The sequence below is a fragment of the Chelmon rostratus genome, chromosome 21 (assembly GCF_017976325.1).
Source record: "Chelmon rostratus isolate fCheRos1 chromosome 21, fCheRos1.pri, whole genome shotgun sequence".
Taxonomy (NCBI): Eukaryota; Metazoa; Chordata; class Actinopteri; order Chaetodontiformes; family Chaetodontidae; genus Chelmon; species Chelmon rostratus.
Window position 1 is genome coordinate 4,402,644 of NC_055678.1, and position 18,846 is coordinate 4,421,489.

An 18,846-nucleotide genomic window follows, 5' to 3' on the forward strand; every position below is an offset into this window, starting at 1 on the left:
AGCACCATCACCACCACCATCAAAACACTAAATGGGGTTGTTTTTACTTATTATATTGCACACCAAAGTAAGCTGCAAGAGGCCAGGCCACTGTTTATCAGGGAAAAGTTGTCTGTGCTCAATAATTAAAACTACTGTGGAAAAACACTATAATGTTCCCCACTTGTACATTTTTTTTCTTATGGTTGCAGCTCCTGTTTGCAAAACTGCTAAAACATAATCAGCTTTGTGGGGAAACATCCAAACCAGAGAGGCTGTGAAACAGAATCCGTACAGCAAAGATTCTGGCTGATGGTGACAAAAACTCGTCCAAGAAAACACACATTTTGATTATAGCTGTTGACGAAATTGCCTGAATGCTTTGCCTCAAAATGTTATGTTTGAAGCTGATCCAAGAAGAAGCATTTCAGATCAGTGCAGATAAAAACAGAGCCAGCTGCCAGAACGCTTTGTCTTCACTCAGCAGTTGGACTGTAGTGCTGGAGAGAAGTGGTCAGCTCAGCTTTTTCCATCTTGTTTGTGTGTTCTTATCACATCACAAAAAAATTCAATCACGCCAAGGTGCAGACTAAAGCAAAATCACTCAGAAAAAAGAGAGAAATTACCTGAATTCGCTTCACAGCCAAGTGTTTTCATACACTGATTACTTTGCTGATTATTTTCTTGAAAATTTGGTCTATAAAATATAATAAAACTGTCAAAAATCGCTAAGGCAATTTCCTAAAGTCTTCAAAATGCTTGTTTTGCACGACCAACAGAGTAAAACCCAAACACATTCAGTTAACCATGTCATAAAACAAAGTAAAAGCAAAAAATCCTCACATTTGAGAGGCTGGAATCGGGTATTGTCTGGCATTTATACAAGAGCAAAAGAGTCATACAGCCATGCTGGCAGCTCTGTGAGGCTGTGCTAAGGCGTAGCAGTGCTTGAGGTGAATGCTAACATTTATCATATTCACTATCTTAGTTTAGCAAGAGGGATGCTGGGGAGAGGGAATCTGATTGGTCAAAGCCTCGACTGTGGAAGCGGCTGCTCCAAGTTGTGGTCAGAAGGTTGTTGGTGCCTGTTGTGGTGGCAACCTAAGAGGACATCAAGTTGAAGAAAGAGGCCTAGTGAACAGGTACTGGGATGCAGGAGGGGCTGCGGCTTTGGTGGTTAGCAAAGCAAAAACCTGTGAAGAGGTCAGGGAGCCTGCAAAGATGGACTTTTGGTTGGCTTCGAGGAAAATTCTTACAAGCCATCAGACCACTCAGAGGGGAAAGCAGGGCTTGGTTCAGGCTGAGTTCAGCAGGGGAGGAGAACTGCTGAACTCGACTGGGAATATTGTCGAGCAGCAGAAAGGGCACACTGACGAACATCTGAACACAATCAACACATCATTTGTGAAGGAGGCAGAGTTTGAAGACTTGGGAGAAGTATCACTAATATGCCTGACAGAGGTCTACAGAGTGTCCAGCTTATGGACTTCAATAGCTTCTCTGCTCTATGCAGATGATATGGTTCTGTTGGCTTCATCAGACCACGAAATGATGTGAAGCAGTCAGGATGAGTGTCTGCACCTCCAAGTCTGAGGCCACGGTTTTCTGATGGAAAATGATGGATTGCTCTCTCTCTGGGTTGGGAGTGAGTTGCTGCCCCAAGTCAGGGTCTTGTTCAAGAGTGAGGGTCAAACTGACCATGAGATCAACAGGCAGATTGGTGCAGTGCCAGCAGTAATGCAGCCATTGTACCAGATCATTGAGATGAAGAAGGAACTCAGCCCGAAGGCAAAGCTTTCGATGTACCAGTCGATTTACATTCCAACCCTCGTCTATGGTCACAAGCTTTGGGTAGTTACCAAAAAATGAGGAGATGGTGGATATAAGCGTCCAAATTGAGTTTGTCTGTCAGAGGGCTGGGCTCAGCTTTAGAGATCTTAAGAGAGCGCAGAGTTTGCATTAAAAGGTGCCAGTTGTGGTGATCTGAGCATCTAATCAGGATGCCCCCTGGGCAGCTTCCTTTAGAAGTTTTTCCAGGCATGCCCGACCGGTAGGACCCCCAAGGCAGACCCACAACATGCTAGAGAGAATACATATCTCATCTGCATTGCCTCGGGATCCTCATGCAGCTGGACACCGTTGCTTGAAAGAGGGATGTCCAGACCACCTTGCTTAGTGTGCTGCCACCACAACCTGGACGGGAATATGCAGCATAAAATGATGGATGAATGGACACATTACAGCTGATGGGAATGCCATTAGTTTTGTAGGTATTTGGTCATAAAACCAGAAGTGCTGTACAAACTGATATTCTGACCTGATGATAGAACAGGATGAAAGGCAGACGACCACCTAAGTTATTAGGATATATCACCTGGGAACCATGAATGTCTGTGCCAGCCTATGGAATAGATGCCAAGCTATTTCACTGCGTAAGTCAAAACTTTGTCCTGCTGGGGCGCTAGATAAAAAGTCAGGGAATCACCAAAGTCACTAGGATTCATCCTCTGGGAACCATGAACATAGAAAGAGCACCTGGGGTAACATACAATATCTCTATAAATTGACTTAATTCATTGATTGATTATCAAAATATGTTGCTGATTCAGCGACTAATCATTTCAGCACATAACTGGATTGCTCTTGTGAAACTGTAGCTCACACACACACACTCCTCTCTCTCACACACACACACACACCATCCATCATCCCTCCTGTCTGCTGTATCAGCACAGCGGTTTGATGCAACATCAGCCAAGTCTCCTCTCATCCACACACAACAGGAAACATCAGAGCGGGAGGCAGCTGTCAGTCATTCATTCTAACCTGCAAGTGCAGACGCCTTTCATCCTCTCCGGCTAATTTTCCTCCTGGGTTCTGGACAAAAAGGTGTTTTCATCTTGTTTTTGAGAGCAGGGACGTACCATTATCTACCCTCAGCGTATTAGAGGAATGAGATGTCTCTGTTTCATAAAATGTAAGCAGGAACTAGGCACTAGTATGCACTTTCTATCCATGTGCCTCTGTGATCCCCTGAAGCTGTGCGAGAGAGATTAGCTAAATTCATCTACTTCACAGAGTTTTGTTTTACCCACACACCCCAGGGTGGGAGATTACTTGTGAAATTAAACTTTTCATAGTTTCCTAGTTTCCCCTGCCAACGATGCCTTTGAAGTTAGTGTTCAGTGATTACAGTTTGCTATCTCTAACCCACATCCAATTTCTCTTATCATCGTCATCCTTCTCTCTCTGGTTATCTCTGTGTCTCTCTTTTCCCATTTCTGTCATTCCTAAATTTCTGTTTATTGCGTTGCAGTGTGTAAACAGCATGGACGGGCTGGCGCAACATAAAAGTAATATCTGCTACACGCACATGCATGCACATACAGCGCACAGCATGCGTGCTTGTTTGCTTCTGCTGGCATCTTTGTCTCTTTTACCCCCCCTCCCTGACACACACACACACACATGCTCATATGAAATCCTGGACGAGAGTTGGCATCACGCTGATTTTAGCAAACGCCTGGTTGTCATGGCAACGTGGCAGCGGCTCCTCTCAGTGCCAGTGCATCTCCCATCCTTGACTGTTTGTGTACATGTCCAGAACAAAAGGCGGCGAAAGACAACAGAAGAAGAAGAAGACGAGACTCCGTCGAAAAAAAAGAGAGAGAGAGAAAAATCACAACAAATTTAAGTCGCCGCAGGCCCGCTGCGCTCTGTCTGTCATGATGGATTTCTGCAAAATGTAAGAGCTTTGAAGATTAGCTTAAGACAAGCCCTCACACACACACACACACACACGCACACACACACTTAAAGGTTTTGTCATATGTATTGTGTGCGTGTGTGTGCGTGTGTGTGTTGAAGTTCCACCCAGAAGCACTTCCTCAAATCCCATTACACCCATCCCCAGCTCCTCCTTCCCCCCCAATCCCCCAAACATTGCGAGGATCCCATCCCCACAAGTAAGACAGTTGGTATGGAAACGGATCAGTAGGGCTCCAAATTTCTCTTTTAACGACTCATTACCGTTCGCTGCCGCCTTTTAATGTCACTGCCTCCACGCTACGGCAGCAAGAAGCACCATTACCAACCCAGATCGCTGCAGGGATGGGGAGGAGTGTGTGAATGGGTTGGAGAGCACGACGGTAATCGTCCTGTTAGCTTGCACTCTCGCTTGTAATATTTCAATTTCCTCCCTTACTCTATCTGACGTCCTTTCACTCGCAAAACCGTTATTGTGCTGCTTGAAGACGCTTTTGCTGCCACAGAGGAAACATGGCCGGATACCTTGTTTTGCATTTGAAACACACTTCTAATCATTTTCTGAAAGGGAGATGAAATAACAGGAGAGCCAAAGGAGCGCACAGGGTCCCATTCTTTCGTTTGGCATTTCGCACCCCATGAAATCCAAAATGAAAAGGCAATAAAGCATCAATAAAAGCAAAAAATGCCAGGGGTGTATGTGTAGATAGGGGGAAACACAAGCAGAGTGTTGATTCTGCAGAAAAAAGATCACAGCTTTTTTATCACTCCGAGAAGCCGAGTCCCTGCTGAGAGCTCCTGCTTCCTGCTCGGCTTTTTCTCTCATCTCGCTGACAGCCGCAAAACAGAGACGGAGAAATCAGGAGGATGGCGGAGGACGGATGGGAAGAGAGGGGACACGCTGAGGGTGGAGCACGAAACGGGGAGAGTACACATGAGATGAAAGGGCCGGGGCTAAGAGGCCCTAAAGGAAAAGCTTGTGATGTTACAGCATCTAATCCTCCACCTGGCTGAGTATGTTGGCCTGGGGTCGGTGAGTTAGTGAGATGTGTCAGCGACCGCTCCGCCCTCACAAGAACTCACACAATCTGTTGGCAAAAACCTACTCTGACTCAGCTTCCTGTTTGGTGACAATTAGTTGTAATCAGGGACTTTTATTCATGGGTGGCAATGCTGATTGATGAATTAATTGCACCATCACTGCACTGTTAAAGGATGCAGATAGGACTTTTGATGGAAGACACTAGTTGGCTTAAAGAAAACACTCATAACAGAATAAAAGATTAAACCTTCCTGTGATCATAATGGAAGATTTAGTCATTTTGTCAGTTTTTTATCTTTATTTTCTTGTGGCTCTTTACGCTTCCCAGTAAAAACGTCTGGCAACCTCATTTTTACTGCTGAGCTATTAACATGACTTCTAGAGGCCTGGAGCTAAATGCTAATGTTAGCATGCTAATACTGACAATGCTAACATGCTGATGCTAACATGCTAACCCTAACCCTAGCCCTGACCCTAGCCTACAGACATGCTAGCAACTCTGTGATAAGGCTATACTTAGGCACGGCAGTGCTTTGAGCTAAATGCTAATGCATACAGTTAAACATATTTCAGTCTGAACAAATGTGGTGGTCCGACACACCGCCGTGCATCCGCCACAAATCTTCCAGTTCCAGCTGAGTCATCACTGAGTCGCTGCTATTGATTAACAACACTATTAATTCCTTAAAAATACATTCAATACACAGAACCATATATATTACAATTTAGCCTGGGTTGTTTTGGATCATCAAAAAGAAGTTTTTGATGTGGGGAGATTTTTAGAAAGAGACAAAGAGTATTTCTGTATCCTTGATTATTGGCTATATATTATAGAGACACACTGATATCGATACTCATATCAGACAACAGCTTATTAACTAAACACAGGTATTCAATCAATACTCGATGTGGCCAATACCCAAAGCCCAGGTATCAGTATGTAGACCAAAAAAGTTGAACTGGTGCATCCCTAATATATAATTGAAATGTATACGCTATGGCCAAAAGTAAATGGACACATGAAGCTTTATCTTTTTTAGCAACATTTTGGGGAGGCCTTTCCTGTTTGAACATGACAATGAAAAATGGTTTTCTCAGTTTGCTGCAGAAGAACTTGACGGGTGTGCACAGAGATCTGACCTCCCATCCGACACCTTCAGCACGAACTGGAGCATTGACTACAAGTCAGTGGTCAGTCGCTGATCTCACTCATGTTCTTGTGGCTGAATGGGGAAAATCCCTGCTGTCGCAGTTTAAAACCATTAAAGAAAATCCTCCCAGAAGACTGGAGGATGTCGCAGCAGCAGATTAATGCATGTGGTTTTGAACTGAGATGTTTGACGATCACACATTGGTGTAAAGTTCAGGTGTCCACAAACTTTTGGCCATGAAAGGATCCAAAGCGCCATATATAAATTCAGGAAGATTATAAAACTACCTCACATATTAAAAACAAACACTCATGCAGTACATCCCTGCTCAGCAGCTAACAGAGGCATGTTTGGCATACATTTAAAGGGAAGAGAGAATCGATGGAAGGAGACAGAGAGGGTGAGGAGGGTGCTGTGCTCATCATCATCATCCTTTGGGGTCCAGAGCAGCACATCGTTTATCATCAGCTGGCAGGATGCTTCTCCCACCCACCGTGGAGAATGGTTTCATCTGTCTGTGTCTGATAATGAAACTGAACTCTGACTGTGCAGCTGATCAAATGCTGCATGCTATCTGGTACGGTGGTATGTTAATCTATTTGATCATGTTCATTTATGTCAGTGGAAAGAATTTAAAAAACATGGTTCAGATAACATTTTTTGACTACGTTGAAATGAATAATTGATGGTTAATAAGCGTGTTTGTGTAACATGTCCTCTTTGTTTGAATTTTTTTCTATGTTGGGTATGCAGCACTTAACGGACCAAATCACAAGACTACACTGCCACCAGCTGATGAAAGTGCACATCATGATCGTGCAGCTTACAAGTCCCGTTCAATGAAATGGTGCTTTCAGTGGAAAAGGCTTTAAAATAAATGGTACTACGTATCCTATGCAAGTGGTTTAGTGCTTTAAGTTTGCTCATGAAAGAACACAATGTCAGACTGCAAACACCAAAAGAAGAAATAAAACATGGAACAGGGTGCACACTAGATAAAACTCATGATAAATGATCCAGTCTTGGTTTGGTTTGGAACACTCATCATAAAGACTACAAAATTTTGTAAATCCCTTGTCTCCTGAGGATGTCTCATTGCCAGAGAATTCAGGACGCAAAGATTTCAGTGACTTCAGAAAAATTCATGAAATTGGCTCATCCTCTATCCCTGGATGCCGCCCACCTACTCACAGTGAAAACTTTCTCTCTCTGAAAGATGACTCAGCTGTTGACGTCCTACATCATCTCAGTCTGAGTCAACCATGTGCAGATTCAGGGGAGACAGGACACAAGTGGAAGTTACCTTTTTCTCCTGTCTGGGCGAGCTTCGTGCCGTCTCTTCTGTCTGCTGCTCTCTGACGTCCAAACTTCAACAGTCAGGTTTGTTCAGCTCCAGCGGAGAAGAGACGCTCCCCTCTCGCTCTATGTCTCCGAACGGCGATGACCTGCTGTCTCTGAGTCGACGGCTTCACTGAGACGCAGCCTGTCGAAGTGCCACCAGCTCCAGGAAACAAGGCCCGAAGCCTGAAAACAAACGCACTCATGTGAGATGACATATCTGTGTGTAGAGGAGGATAAAAACGGACGAACATACGAGCAGTCTGTCATTTGTCTCCCAAACTGTTGCAGCATCATGTTTCATGAAATTATTATATTAATTCAGGTGTAAAATCTGAATATGGATTGACCAAAGTATCAGGCCACACCAGCCCTCAAATACACAAATGTGTAGTGTAATAAACAGATAATTCCCATTCAAATGTACAACGGACAAAAGTACACTTATTTAAGTCTTGTGCTTGACAGCAATTTTGAAGTATTTGTACTATACTTGAGTATTTAATTAGTGGAATATGATGCATGTTACAGATGAAACACCCCAGGATACAAACATGCTATCATATTGCTGTTGTAGTACTTTGATACTTTAAGAGCATTTTACTGACAATTCTTGGCACTTTTTAATTGCAGGACTTTCACTTGTAATGGTGTATTTTTACAGTTGAGTATTGCTACTTTTACTTGATTAAAGAACATTGTTCCACCCCTGGAAAAGTAACAAGAAGAATAAGTGTAACTTCAGAAAATTATGAGATTCCATAAACACGAGTTAGGCCACAGCTATTGTAAAAATTAGCAACGAGGAAACCGGATTCACAAAAATAAAGATTATTGTGTCAAATGGCACTGTGCTTCTTGTCGAAGGATCAAATAGACACAGTAATTAATGAAATCAACATGCACAGCCGTTATCCAGAGAGTAATTAAGTATTTAAAACAGTTAGCTTACTTAGAATGAGGAATTAGCAACACATAGCAGACAAGCTAGTAGAGTGCTAGCTTGGTTAGCAGTATAGTGATCAAAGAAAAACTGAATTCTACTACTAAATTATAAATCAACAGTGACAAAACAGCTGTAATAAAAGGAGTACCTACAGATAATGCTCCAGCAGGCATTTGGGCAGAATATAAAAGATGTCTGTGAATATTTGGCTAATCCCAAATCTGACAAAATGGCGGATGTAACTGTCAGTAAAGATGCTATGGAGCTAGCATTCAAATGCTGGTGGTCTAACTAAAAAAACTCAAGTATTCCAGTACCTCTGTTATTTTCTATCTTTGTTTTTTTGTTTGTTTGTTTTTTTGTTTGTTTTTACAAGAAGAGTTTGCTGATTAATATGTTTAGCAGCCTATAATGTACAAATTAAATGCCTGGAAGAGGAACTGATACTGGAGGTTTGACAAGTTACAGTGGTATTATTTCTTACCACTATTTACCACTCCACATTAAACAAATTTAATGTATATTATTCTTGGATTTTAAAGGTTTAAATTACCTCTTTATATTAACAACATATGAAAAACATCACCCTTTTAATAATCTGTAAACGACTTATTCTCTTGTGCTGGTGAAACGACCTCAGCACGTCTGTGTTTTGTGGCTGCGGCGCCCCCGTGCGGTCAGCCGCACGATGTGCGCTGCTGTTTCCATGGAAGGAACCAAACTCAGAGGAGCAGGTGTGGTGACGGTCAACTTCACTGAGAGACAGACCGACACCGGAAGCTACCTGGTCTAACCTTCAGCATAAAAGCACATTATTCACCTTATGTGAGAATAAAACCAGCAGTCACTGCTGAACTACAAAAAATCAAATGTTGGATTAAATGTTGGATCAAACTATATTTCTAAATGAAAGACTGTAAAGGTTCTTTTGAATTACGATGCACAATATTTTCTAATTAAAGAGTAGAAATGTGTCAGAAATTGAAAGTATGATAAGTTCTGTTAAGTTAACAAAAAAGTCCTGTTTTGTTCTTTCACATCTTTGTGTTTTGCCTTAGTCATTATTTATGTATTTTCACATCTTGTTAGGCCTTCACAATATTGGCTTTTAAATATACATGTTTTTGTTATCATGCCATTTGTTTTTAGACCGTTTTGCAGGGTTATTTGACTGCTTTTGCAACAGTTTCTCATGTTGTTCTCATAGTGTTGTTTTTGCATTTCACTTTACCTTACAGTCACTGTTGTTGTGGCGTCTTGGTAGACGGCTTCTACACCTGGTCCTCCATCTGCATGATGAGAATCTTTTAAAAAGAACGGGCTAATAAATAAATCAGAGCATCTACAAACATTATTTGAAAGTTACGCTACAGTTTAGTCTGGAAATGTGTTATAATGTACAAATGTATTGTTAAACGTGCTAACATAATATCTCCTCCATTTCCAAACACTGCGTCAGTGGCGACCAAGTACATCCGCACGGTCAAAGGTGAGCTCTACCTGCGCCTTTCTATTAACATAATTAACATTGTGTCATTGTGCAGATAAACTTTATTTATTATTTTATTTCCAGGAGCGATTTAATTTGAATTGTATTCATAGTTAATTGAATGAATAATAATAATTTAGCAAATTTAAAATGAACATTTTTTTTTTTTTGTTCCACCTATTAGATCGTGAGAAGAAATTATGCGGCTCAAAAGAAGGCTTCTGGTTGGGTGGTTCAAATAAAGGCCTGCGGTCACACTGAAATTCACCGCATCTATTCTAAGAAAAACTTGATTTTACATTTTACATTTCTGTCCTGTCCGAGAAAATGCAGCTGCAACATGGGCATCAACGCTGCTTTTGTTTTGAAATTAGACACCGGAAACGTTCCCTGAACGCAGCAGAGTTTCGTCAGCGGTGGGCTGTCTGTCTCTCTGTCTCTCTGTCTATCTTACCGGGGATGAGCGCACACCGGCGCCGGCTGCAGGCGTGCATGTACCGGCGTGAAGGAGGCGGCCTGGACCGTTTGTCATCGCCCGTTAATCTCTGCGTTTGTCAGGTTAAAAAACCGGAATAATCCCTGAAACATGCGTGACTTATTGTAGCCGCGAAGATGCTGACAGACATGATTGTGGAGGAAGAATTTGAGATCAAGGAGGAGGAACCGTGGTACGACAAGCAAGACCTTGAACATGGTACAGTTTCCTCTCAGTCTTTGTCTCTGAAGCCTTAAAGATAAAGGGCCGCACTGATCCTTCATTTAACACTCAAGTAACAAAAGAGGGACATTACAGCTGTAACATAGGGGTAAATAGGACATTTAATATATGCATTACCTTCCAAATCCACTATTTAACCCTGCAGGTGCACAGTAGGTTCAATTTGAAGGAATTTCTATGTGATTATCTGGACATATAATATTGGTAGTCAGGGTGTTTTATTCAGTCTACAAGCTGTTCTGGTGCACATGAAGCCGCCCGGCAGCCTGCAGGAGGAGGCAGGAGGAGGCAGGACATCCACATATGCGGCAAAGTGAAAAAAACCCCCAAAGGTCTGAGTGAAATGAAGGAGAGGCTTTGGCTTCCTTCATGCCCTCAGTCTTATTGCATGCGTTTATATTAAAGCTTAAGGGGTTGTGTTTGTGATATTCCCTTCTGATGTTTCTTATTTTCACCCACTTGTGTCTTTTATTTGAGATTTTCTTCAATGTTAGATGAAAGAAGTGCATATGAGAAGGAGCTGGGCAACAACCAGCACTCCTCACTCAGTAAAAGACCTTGAATATTCAGCCGGTGAAGGTGGATAGACCCTTTTATTTAGCTTTAAAAAGTGGGTTACTGGATTCCTGCCAACAACAGCAAAACCCCACAAAGCCGCTTGTGAAGTCCTCCTGTGTCCATCAGTGAGACTCAGCCGTGGGCGCTGAAGCACTTGTGGTTCTTCACTCCGTCTCCCCTGCAGACCTGCAGCTGGCGGCCGAGCTCGGCAAGACCCTTCTGGAGCGAAACAGGGAGCTGGAGCAGGGGCTGCAGCAGATGTACTCCACCAACCAGGAGCAGCTGCAGGAGATCGAGGTAAAGAACTGTGGGACTTTGTGGCTTTGCCGAAACTTCACTAAACAGAGCCTCTGGTAGACCAGGATGTGGTGTGCATAAGAGGGCTGGCTCAGTGAAGCACCCGCTGGTTTCCATTGTACCATCACAGGTTTCCATTACACAACAAAGGCCTCAAATTAGCCTTAAAGAAAAGTACAAAATGCTGCTGTACAAAGGCCACTTTCCACTGTGGATGGGGGCACATGCACCCTCCTTTTTACCGTTTCAGTTCAGTTCATTCACTAAAAGGCCTCTAAACTGTGTCCTCTGGATGTGCAAAGACCCAAACCCAGACAGGAGGCGCTCCGAGCTGATCAAACTGTGAGTCACCTTCAGCTTTTATTCATCTTACAGGCTTTACGGAGCGATTTCGCTTCTCAGGCAACACACAAGCTCTGCCTCCCCGGTGGAGGTTGTAAGGACGGCCTGCAGACGCTACTCAGGGCTGAAAAAATCCAGTGTTTTTGTGGTTTAGAAAACTCATTGAGATGTTTGTATTTACAGATAATTCTGTGTAGACTGGGAAAGAGTTATTGGTAAGATAACACAGTGAAAGACAGAAGGCTTTGTAGTAAAGAGAGAAATAAAACAATATTTATTGAGTTTAAAGGTCAGCTGTTTATAATGGGAGCATTTTCTGTATGACATATTTATCAGAGATTATCTAGACAGTGATAGTTGGGTTATTCTTATTGACGGCATGTTAACCAATTTATCCTAATTAATAATTTGCTTGATAATACATGTTCATACACGACTGTCCTGTTTGCCCTCTCTCTGTCTTCCTGTGTGCAGATTTAGAGAGGTGCATGCAGGATTTCCTGCAGACCTTTGACCAAATGGTTAGTTCAAGGTCTTCAACAGACAGAAATTCAATATTTAGCTTCAGGTTTGGCTTATTTTCCGTATTTCAGGCCGAGCTTTAATTTCCTTGAGTGTGGTCTGTCCGGCACTAAATCCTCTACACGTCACACAGAATTAATCTCTTCAAACCTGCACTGGCTGTGACATCACACCTCTGATTCTGGCTAATTGCAATTAATTAGCTGCCTCACTGTCACTCGTTACTGGAATGAAAGACCTGTTAACGAAGCAGAGATGCCTTTAAAAATAGATGTGACCTGTTAAACTTTGACATTCTGTACATCTGGACTGTTTACATCCTGTGTGACTGCAGTCTGACATTGAACTGTTGTGCAAACCGCAGGTCTGTTGTCACTGTGAAAGCGATGTTTTGTTTTTTTTTTTGAGCAGGAAGATTTGATGACGAAAGGTTCAAAGTGTCCTGTGCTGCAGCAGCTGATAAGATAACCTGTTCTTTAAGAAAGTGCTACTTAAAGGAGCCGCTGATGGAGCTTTAGGAGACATTTAGGGGTTGCTGGGAAACAAAAAACATTCGATTGTGTCTTGACATTTTCCCGGAGGTTGCACTTTTTTTTTTTTTTACTGTTTTGCGGGAGGAAAAGCATTTAATTAGCAACTTAAACATCTAATTAATAATGAATATAACAGGGTTGGCTCCTTTATGAGCACCATTAGAAACTATTGACTATCCTTTCTGGAGTGTCTTTATTATTGATTTGTTTACTTTTCCCACATAGTCCATGTTTCCCAGTAAAAACATTGCATTGAGGCAGAATTATCAGAAAAAGGAAGTTTAAGACATGATTAATGATTAATTTTCTGCCATGTTTTTAACGCTCCCATTTATGCACGTTTTTCATCTTTTGTGGAGCACACTGTGTTGCATCTTTTTCTGTGTTTTTATTCTATATAAATAAAGTTTTACTTTGTTAAATTGATGTATAATATCAGTAGTATGGAAGCCCATTTGTGCCAATGTTATGAAAAAAAAATAATGACATAATATCTCTAAATAATGTCGTAATATTGCAACATAATGATAATGAGTTTCACATTATTTAATATTATTTATTTTGAGTTTCTCATTACAATGACTAATAATGATACATTGGCAGAAATGGGCTAACAATAATAATAGTAATAGATTGGATGTCTCGTTATTAAAGACATCTGAGCAGATGATGTCCAACAAACCCCATCCCTCTCTCTCTCTCACTTTCTCTCTTGCCTGGCAACTTCCTGTTTCTCCTCTAGTACCTGACGAAGCAGGTGGACCTCCTCAGGCAGGTCAATGACCAGCACGCCAAAGTGTACGAGCAGCTGGACGTGTCGGCCCGAGAGCTGGAGCAGAGCAACCACAAACTGGTCCTGGACAACAGGACGGCCCAGCAGAAGATCCAGGGGTGAGTAGGGGGGGGGGTGTGGATTAGCTGCTGCGGGAGAAAGAAAGAGAAGCGTTCTGGACTGAAGTGTCCGCTGTTGGTTTTTCTCTGCACAGGCTGACGGAAACGGTGGAGCTGCTGCAGACGCAGGTGGAGGAGCTGCAGCATCAGGTGGAGGAGCTGAAGCTGAGTCCTTGTCAGCTTCAGAAGCCTCCGCACGGGGAGAAGTGGCCGCCTCGCAGCACTCAGAGCGTGTCCTGCCTGAAAGAGCTGCAAAACACACTCAGGTGAGGATGCTCCGATGCCATTTAAAGCATCTGTCAAGCAAACATTTGCTGGTTTTAGATTCTCACATGTGAGGGTTTCATGCTTTGCTCTGTTTTATGTCCTCAAAGGGTCAAAAAACTTTAAGAACTTTTGTTATTAGATTATTTCTTGACACGGTAAAAAAAGATCGTCAGTGATCCAGAAGCTCTTTGTAAGCTTTGAGACAGGAAGCAGCAAATCCTCCACTGAGTCCTCCTCCCGCCTCAGCTCTCCCCTGTGCGTGTGTGTGTGTGTGTGCTGATCCTCCTGGCTGGCGGGCCGCCCAGCTCTGAACGCTTCACGCCGTGGTCACTTCCTCTCGGCCCGGACCATCCTGTGCTGTGACAGGTTCATTCACTACCTGTGTGTGAGCGTAATCCTGTCAGGCCTCCTCCCTCCTAACGTCCGGGTCAGATGGATGGAAAAGCTCAGATAAAACGCGGCAGGGAGACTTGAGACAGGTCTGGACTCGGCGTGCAGTCTGGTGGGCGAGGTTGGAAGGAAGGAGGTCAAAGTCTGAGCTTGAGGGCACGAACATGCGTCAGTATCGCTGATTTCTAATCTACTCGCGTCGACTGATAAGTTCTTGATTCCTGGCTCAGTGAGCTTTTCTTATTGTCTCTCTTTTCATTTTACTGTTTAAAAAAACTCTCTGTACACCTGACATACACACACAACTACAAACAGATATTTTATATTTGAAGACAGATGCAGCAGCGTGTGAGCATGTGTTACGAGATGCCGTTGTCACTTCGCTCCGCTGTGGATTCCCTGTGACCTTTCGCTTTGTTTCGCCTCGTTATGAAGCAGATAAAGAGTCGATGATCGGCCTCCATGATACTCCTGCGTGATAACGGCGATGTAAAAACAGCTGAACAGCCTCCACTCAAGGTCCACTTACTCGCCTGCCCTGGAGATTTTGACCACATCACATGACCTTTATCGTCAAATGAAAAGAAACGGATGGCGAACTTTGCGTTATTCTGAGCGCACTGGTCCACGTGCTCTTAAAAGTTGAGGTTTGGCCTCGCCGGCTGAGGATGGTGATGCCGGTCGGTCGCTTTGATCCAGGCTGAAACAGCTGCTGAGACTGCCGAGAAATTCTGACATCATGCTCCCGTGACTTTTCACCTGGCGCCATCATCAGGTCAAAATTTAATCTGACCAATACTTTGGTTTATGGCCAAATACCTGCAAAACTAATGACGTTTCTTGCGTTTACTGGTAATTAGCAACTGTTAGCATGCTAGAACGGTGAACATGGTTATCATTATGTGCACGCATGTTAGCATGCTGATGCCTCGCTGCTAGCATGACGGTAGACTCTTCATTACGTTTCATTTAGAGAATTAGCATGTTTCCCAAAATGTCGAACTGCTTCTTAAGAGACTGATATAGTTGACTTATATTGAAAAATAACTCAAGAACTACAAAAAGCATGTACGTATAAAAAAATGCATGTAGTTATAAATGTCTGCGTCTCCGCGCAGGTACGACGACGACCCCGACGAACCCTCAGGGGGCCTCGAGTCCTCCGACGCGTCGTGGCGTGAGGAGGAGCAGGCGTCGCTACGACAATCCCTCCGCGCCCTCCAGACTCAGTTTGCCAGTGAGCGCGCTCAGAGGGAGGAGTCAGAGCGAGAGGCGGAGCTGCTCGCCAGCGAAAATGCGGCGCTGGAGCAGCAGCTGGCGGGGATGGAGGGCTGTCAGGTATGGCATCTCTCACCTGCGTTTCCACAGCACACATACACAATGTTAGGAGAGCAACATGTGATTTCTTGAATTTTAGGCCAAAGTTCCTAGAGAGCTCCAATACTCAACAGCACAGGAAGGACAGCTTCACTGATTTTTGTAAATATCTGCTTATTCTGAATTTGATGCAGGGACGCTTTGTAAAACTGTTGCTGGTAAACTGTTTGTGTGGAAATGATTGACTCATTTTTTAGTTTTACAGAGTCCCAACTGGTTTGGGATCCGGTTGTAGTACTGAATCATGAGCATGTTTGGATAATGGATGCGGTTAGCATGCTAACATTAGCATTTAGCTGTGCGTATCTACAGCCTCAGAGAGCAGCAAGCGTGGCTGTAGCCTGTTGTCTTGTAAACCTAATATTAGGTTTTGTTATAAAGAATAATCCAGTTTTTCACAACTTATTGTCATAACAACAATAATGCGATTGCAGCACAATCAGTGTCATAAAACATCATCACTGACTCATTCCTGGTCTTTCTGAAGCAACATGTCAGACTCAGATTTCATCTCTTTTCTAAATCATTTTCCTCTCTGCTTCAGGCCAGAGTGGCTGAGCTGGAGCGTGAGGCCGAGGAGCTTCGCCAGCTCTGGAAATCCTCCACGAGATCCACCAGGCCGGACATCATCCACAGCCTGCTGCCCAGCTCCATGTTCCTCAGCCCGGAGGAGGAGGGCGGAGGGGATGCAGCTGCAGCGAGAAGCCCCCGGCCCCTGAAGCGCTGGGACAGCGAGCGCCTCATGAAGCTGGCGACGATGCCCGACTCGCCCGACAGGATCTACGACCACGAGTGCTCCTGCGTGCGCCGAGCCGAGGTGGTGAAGTATCGCGGGATCTCGCTGCTCAACGAGGTCGACGCCCAGTACAGCGCCTTGCAGGTGAAGTACGACGAGCTGCTGCGGCGCTGCCACCTGGGGCTGCAGGAGGAAGAGCAGGACGGGCAGAGCCACAAGTCGGTCCAGACCGCATCCCTCGCCGCCGCCTCTTCTGCTCTGACAGACATGGAGGACGACTTTCACCAGCCGGAGTACAAGGAACTTTTTAGGGAAATTTTCTCCCGCATTCAGAAAACCAAAGAGGACCTGATTGAAAACAGGGGGGGAGCCTCAGCTGGAGAAGAGCTGCCTGTTTTATATTAGTTGCCTCCAAAAAAAAAAAAAAAAAAGGGACTGCTCCAAGATTAATAATCGTCTTCCAGTTGCAGAGAGACTCTTTGGAAAGACTTTTTCTGCAGCACATGAAGCTAACCAACTCTACTGTACTGTATGTTATTTGTTATTTGATCGCCATGCAGAGGGGTTCAGAGATCAGAGTGATGCAGGAACACGAAGGCCAAACACCACCAGCTCACGCCTCAGACGTGGCTCATTTTGCACAGAAACACCGGTGCCTAACGCTGCCGTCTCCACTGTACAATCACTCTACCTCACTTTGCTCTCAAACAAGCTCCTGAGGGGATCACATCCGGGTCGTCTCTGCAGAAACTGTGTCGGTCCTGTGTTTCCTAGAATTTCCTAAAAAAAAAAAAAAGGATGTAATGTGAATTCATAGAAAGTTTCCTGGAAAAGACGCAGACATAAAGATGCAGTTTGGTTGTAATTACAGAGAAAAACAGAGACTGTGTTCAGTTGGTACATTAATTGCCTCAAAATTTAATCGATCGTATTTAATCATATAACAATCCAACGTACTGTTTATGGAAAAACAGCTTTCCAAGTAAAATTCTTCCTTTCACATCAATTTCTCTTTAGGGTTGCTGCTTTTTATTGTGTTGATCAGCTTATCCACTAATTAAGCAGCTGTTTCAGCTCTAATTACTGGTGTAACCTAAAAGTCTTTCACTCAGTTACATTCCAAACATTTTTGACAATTCAACATACATATATGGAGCAATAAGTTTCTTTATTTTAAACCTGCAATAACTACACTGACACGTTAACTTCTTTTAACTTGTTAGCAAACGGTTGCTTATCTACACATCCAGCAGTTAGGGAAAAATCATAGTTTGTTTGTTCTTGAATGTAAGTCCAGCGTTCACTCTCTTTTAGCTCTGTTTTTGGTCTCCACCACCACTTCTAGCCCAGCAGCTAGTCGCTAACTGTCTCTCTCTGGCAAACACAAAGTTATGGACAGAAAAACAATGAGCTGAAACATGCTGTAAAACTGTAGATGCTTCAAATCAGCTGCTTGTAAACTCAACTGAACTCACATCACTTTGTGTCTATTTTCTCCGTAATTACTCCCAAATTGCGCAGCGTCTTTCCGCAAAACCTTTTTAAAGAGTAGGAAATGTCAGATCCATAAAATCAAACGTTATCTCTGTATCTGCTCTTTCTGTTTACTGCGATCGAATGTGAACTTTTTATTTTTCTTTGCAGCTGTATAATGTAGCTTTGTTCTGGTGATAGTCTTGCCTGCGCCTCGGAGCGACCGACCAGAATCTGAGGTCATGTTGGTGAAGGAGTTTATATGATTAGAAGTAAAAGCTGGTGATTCAAGGTGCTAAAATATAATCAGATTTTTGTAATTGTAACACACTGAAAAACTATACTTGATTGCTGTACGATAGGTTAGATGACTGTGAGTGAAGTCACGGCAAGTTCTGAGGTTTACCAAAAGACAAACTCTGTACTTGATGTGTTCTATTAGCCTCATGAAGCCATGTACGATTAGAAGCTTTTCTCTGCGGCACTTCTGTTGCTTTCTGCTGCCTGACGTCCACGTGTCCTTGTTAAGCTTACGACTGTGCACATAGTTGGTAGATGTCTATAGAATCACGTTGAGATGCACTTTAGGATTGCACACGCGTTATCGATGCTCTTCTGACACTTTACATGTCTGTCCCATGTAGTTACGGACACATGTGATGTGCTACCGGACCTGAATAATCTGCAGTATGTATGTACGATGTGTTTCTACCTGTTTTGTGATTGGACCTCATGGTTTGTTGCTGCTCTGAGCCATAAAACATGAAGCAAGCTGAGTCGGCAGGTTTTGTGTCTTTTTTGCTGAGTCAGCCGAGACGTACTCAAATCTTTTTACTTAAGTAAAAGTAGCAGCACGACAGTGTGGAAGTACTTTGTTAGAAAGATAAAAGTACAAAGGTATAAGCATCAAAATATACTTTAGTAATAGTACTTATTATGCATAGGGGCCCACTTCAGAATGTATTGTGTAAATGTTCATCACCAGTCTTATCTTCATATATAATAATACCTCATTTTCTATTATTAATCTGA

At 43.3% G+C, this 18,846-nt stretch overlaps 1 protein-coding gene across 1 annotated transcript; it reads left to right on the forward strand.

Annotated features, from left to right (window-relative positions):
• The first annotated feature begins 10,181 nt into the window (after window positions 1–10,181).
• LOC121624724 (cerebellar degeneration-related protein 2-like) lies at window positions 10,182–17,202 on the forward strand. Its single transcript, XM_041962568.1, has 6 exons — window positions 10,182–10,404; window positions 11,171–11,283; window positions 13,423–13,571; window positions 13,667–13,837; window positions 15,347–15,566; window positions 16,150–17,202. Exons 1-6 carry the CDS (start codon window positions 10,323–10,325, stop codon window positions 16,744–16,746), a joined length of 1,332 nt encoding a protein of 443 aa, XP_041818502.1. The 5' UTR covers window positions 10,182–10,322; the 3' UTR covers window positions 16,747–17,202.
• Window positions 17,203–18,846: the final 1,644 nt, after the last annotated feature.

Excerpts from the sequence above, each read along its gene's own strand:
- LOC121624724 (XM_041962568.1), top strand. The coding sequence starts at position 10,323 with ATGCTGACAGACATGATTGTGGAGGAAGAATTTGAGATCAAGGAGGAG. Across the intron at positions 11,284-13,422 it reads AGCAGCTGCAGGAGATCGAG|TACCTGACGAAGCAGGTGGA; the intron begins GTAAAGAACTGT and ends TTTCTCCTCTAG. Across the intron at positions 13,838-15,346 it reads GAGCTGCAAAACACACTCAG|GTACGACGACGACCCCGACG; the intron begins GTGAGGATGCTC and ends GTCTCCGCGCAG.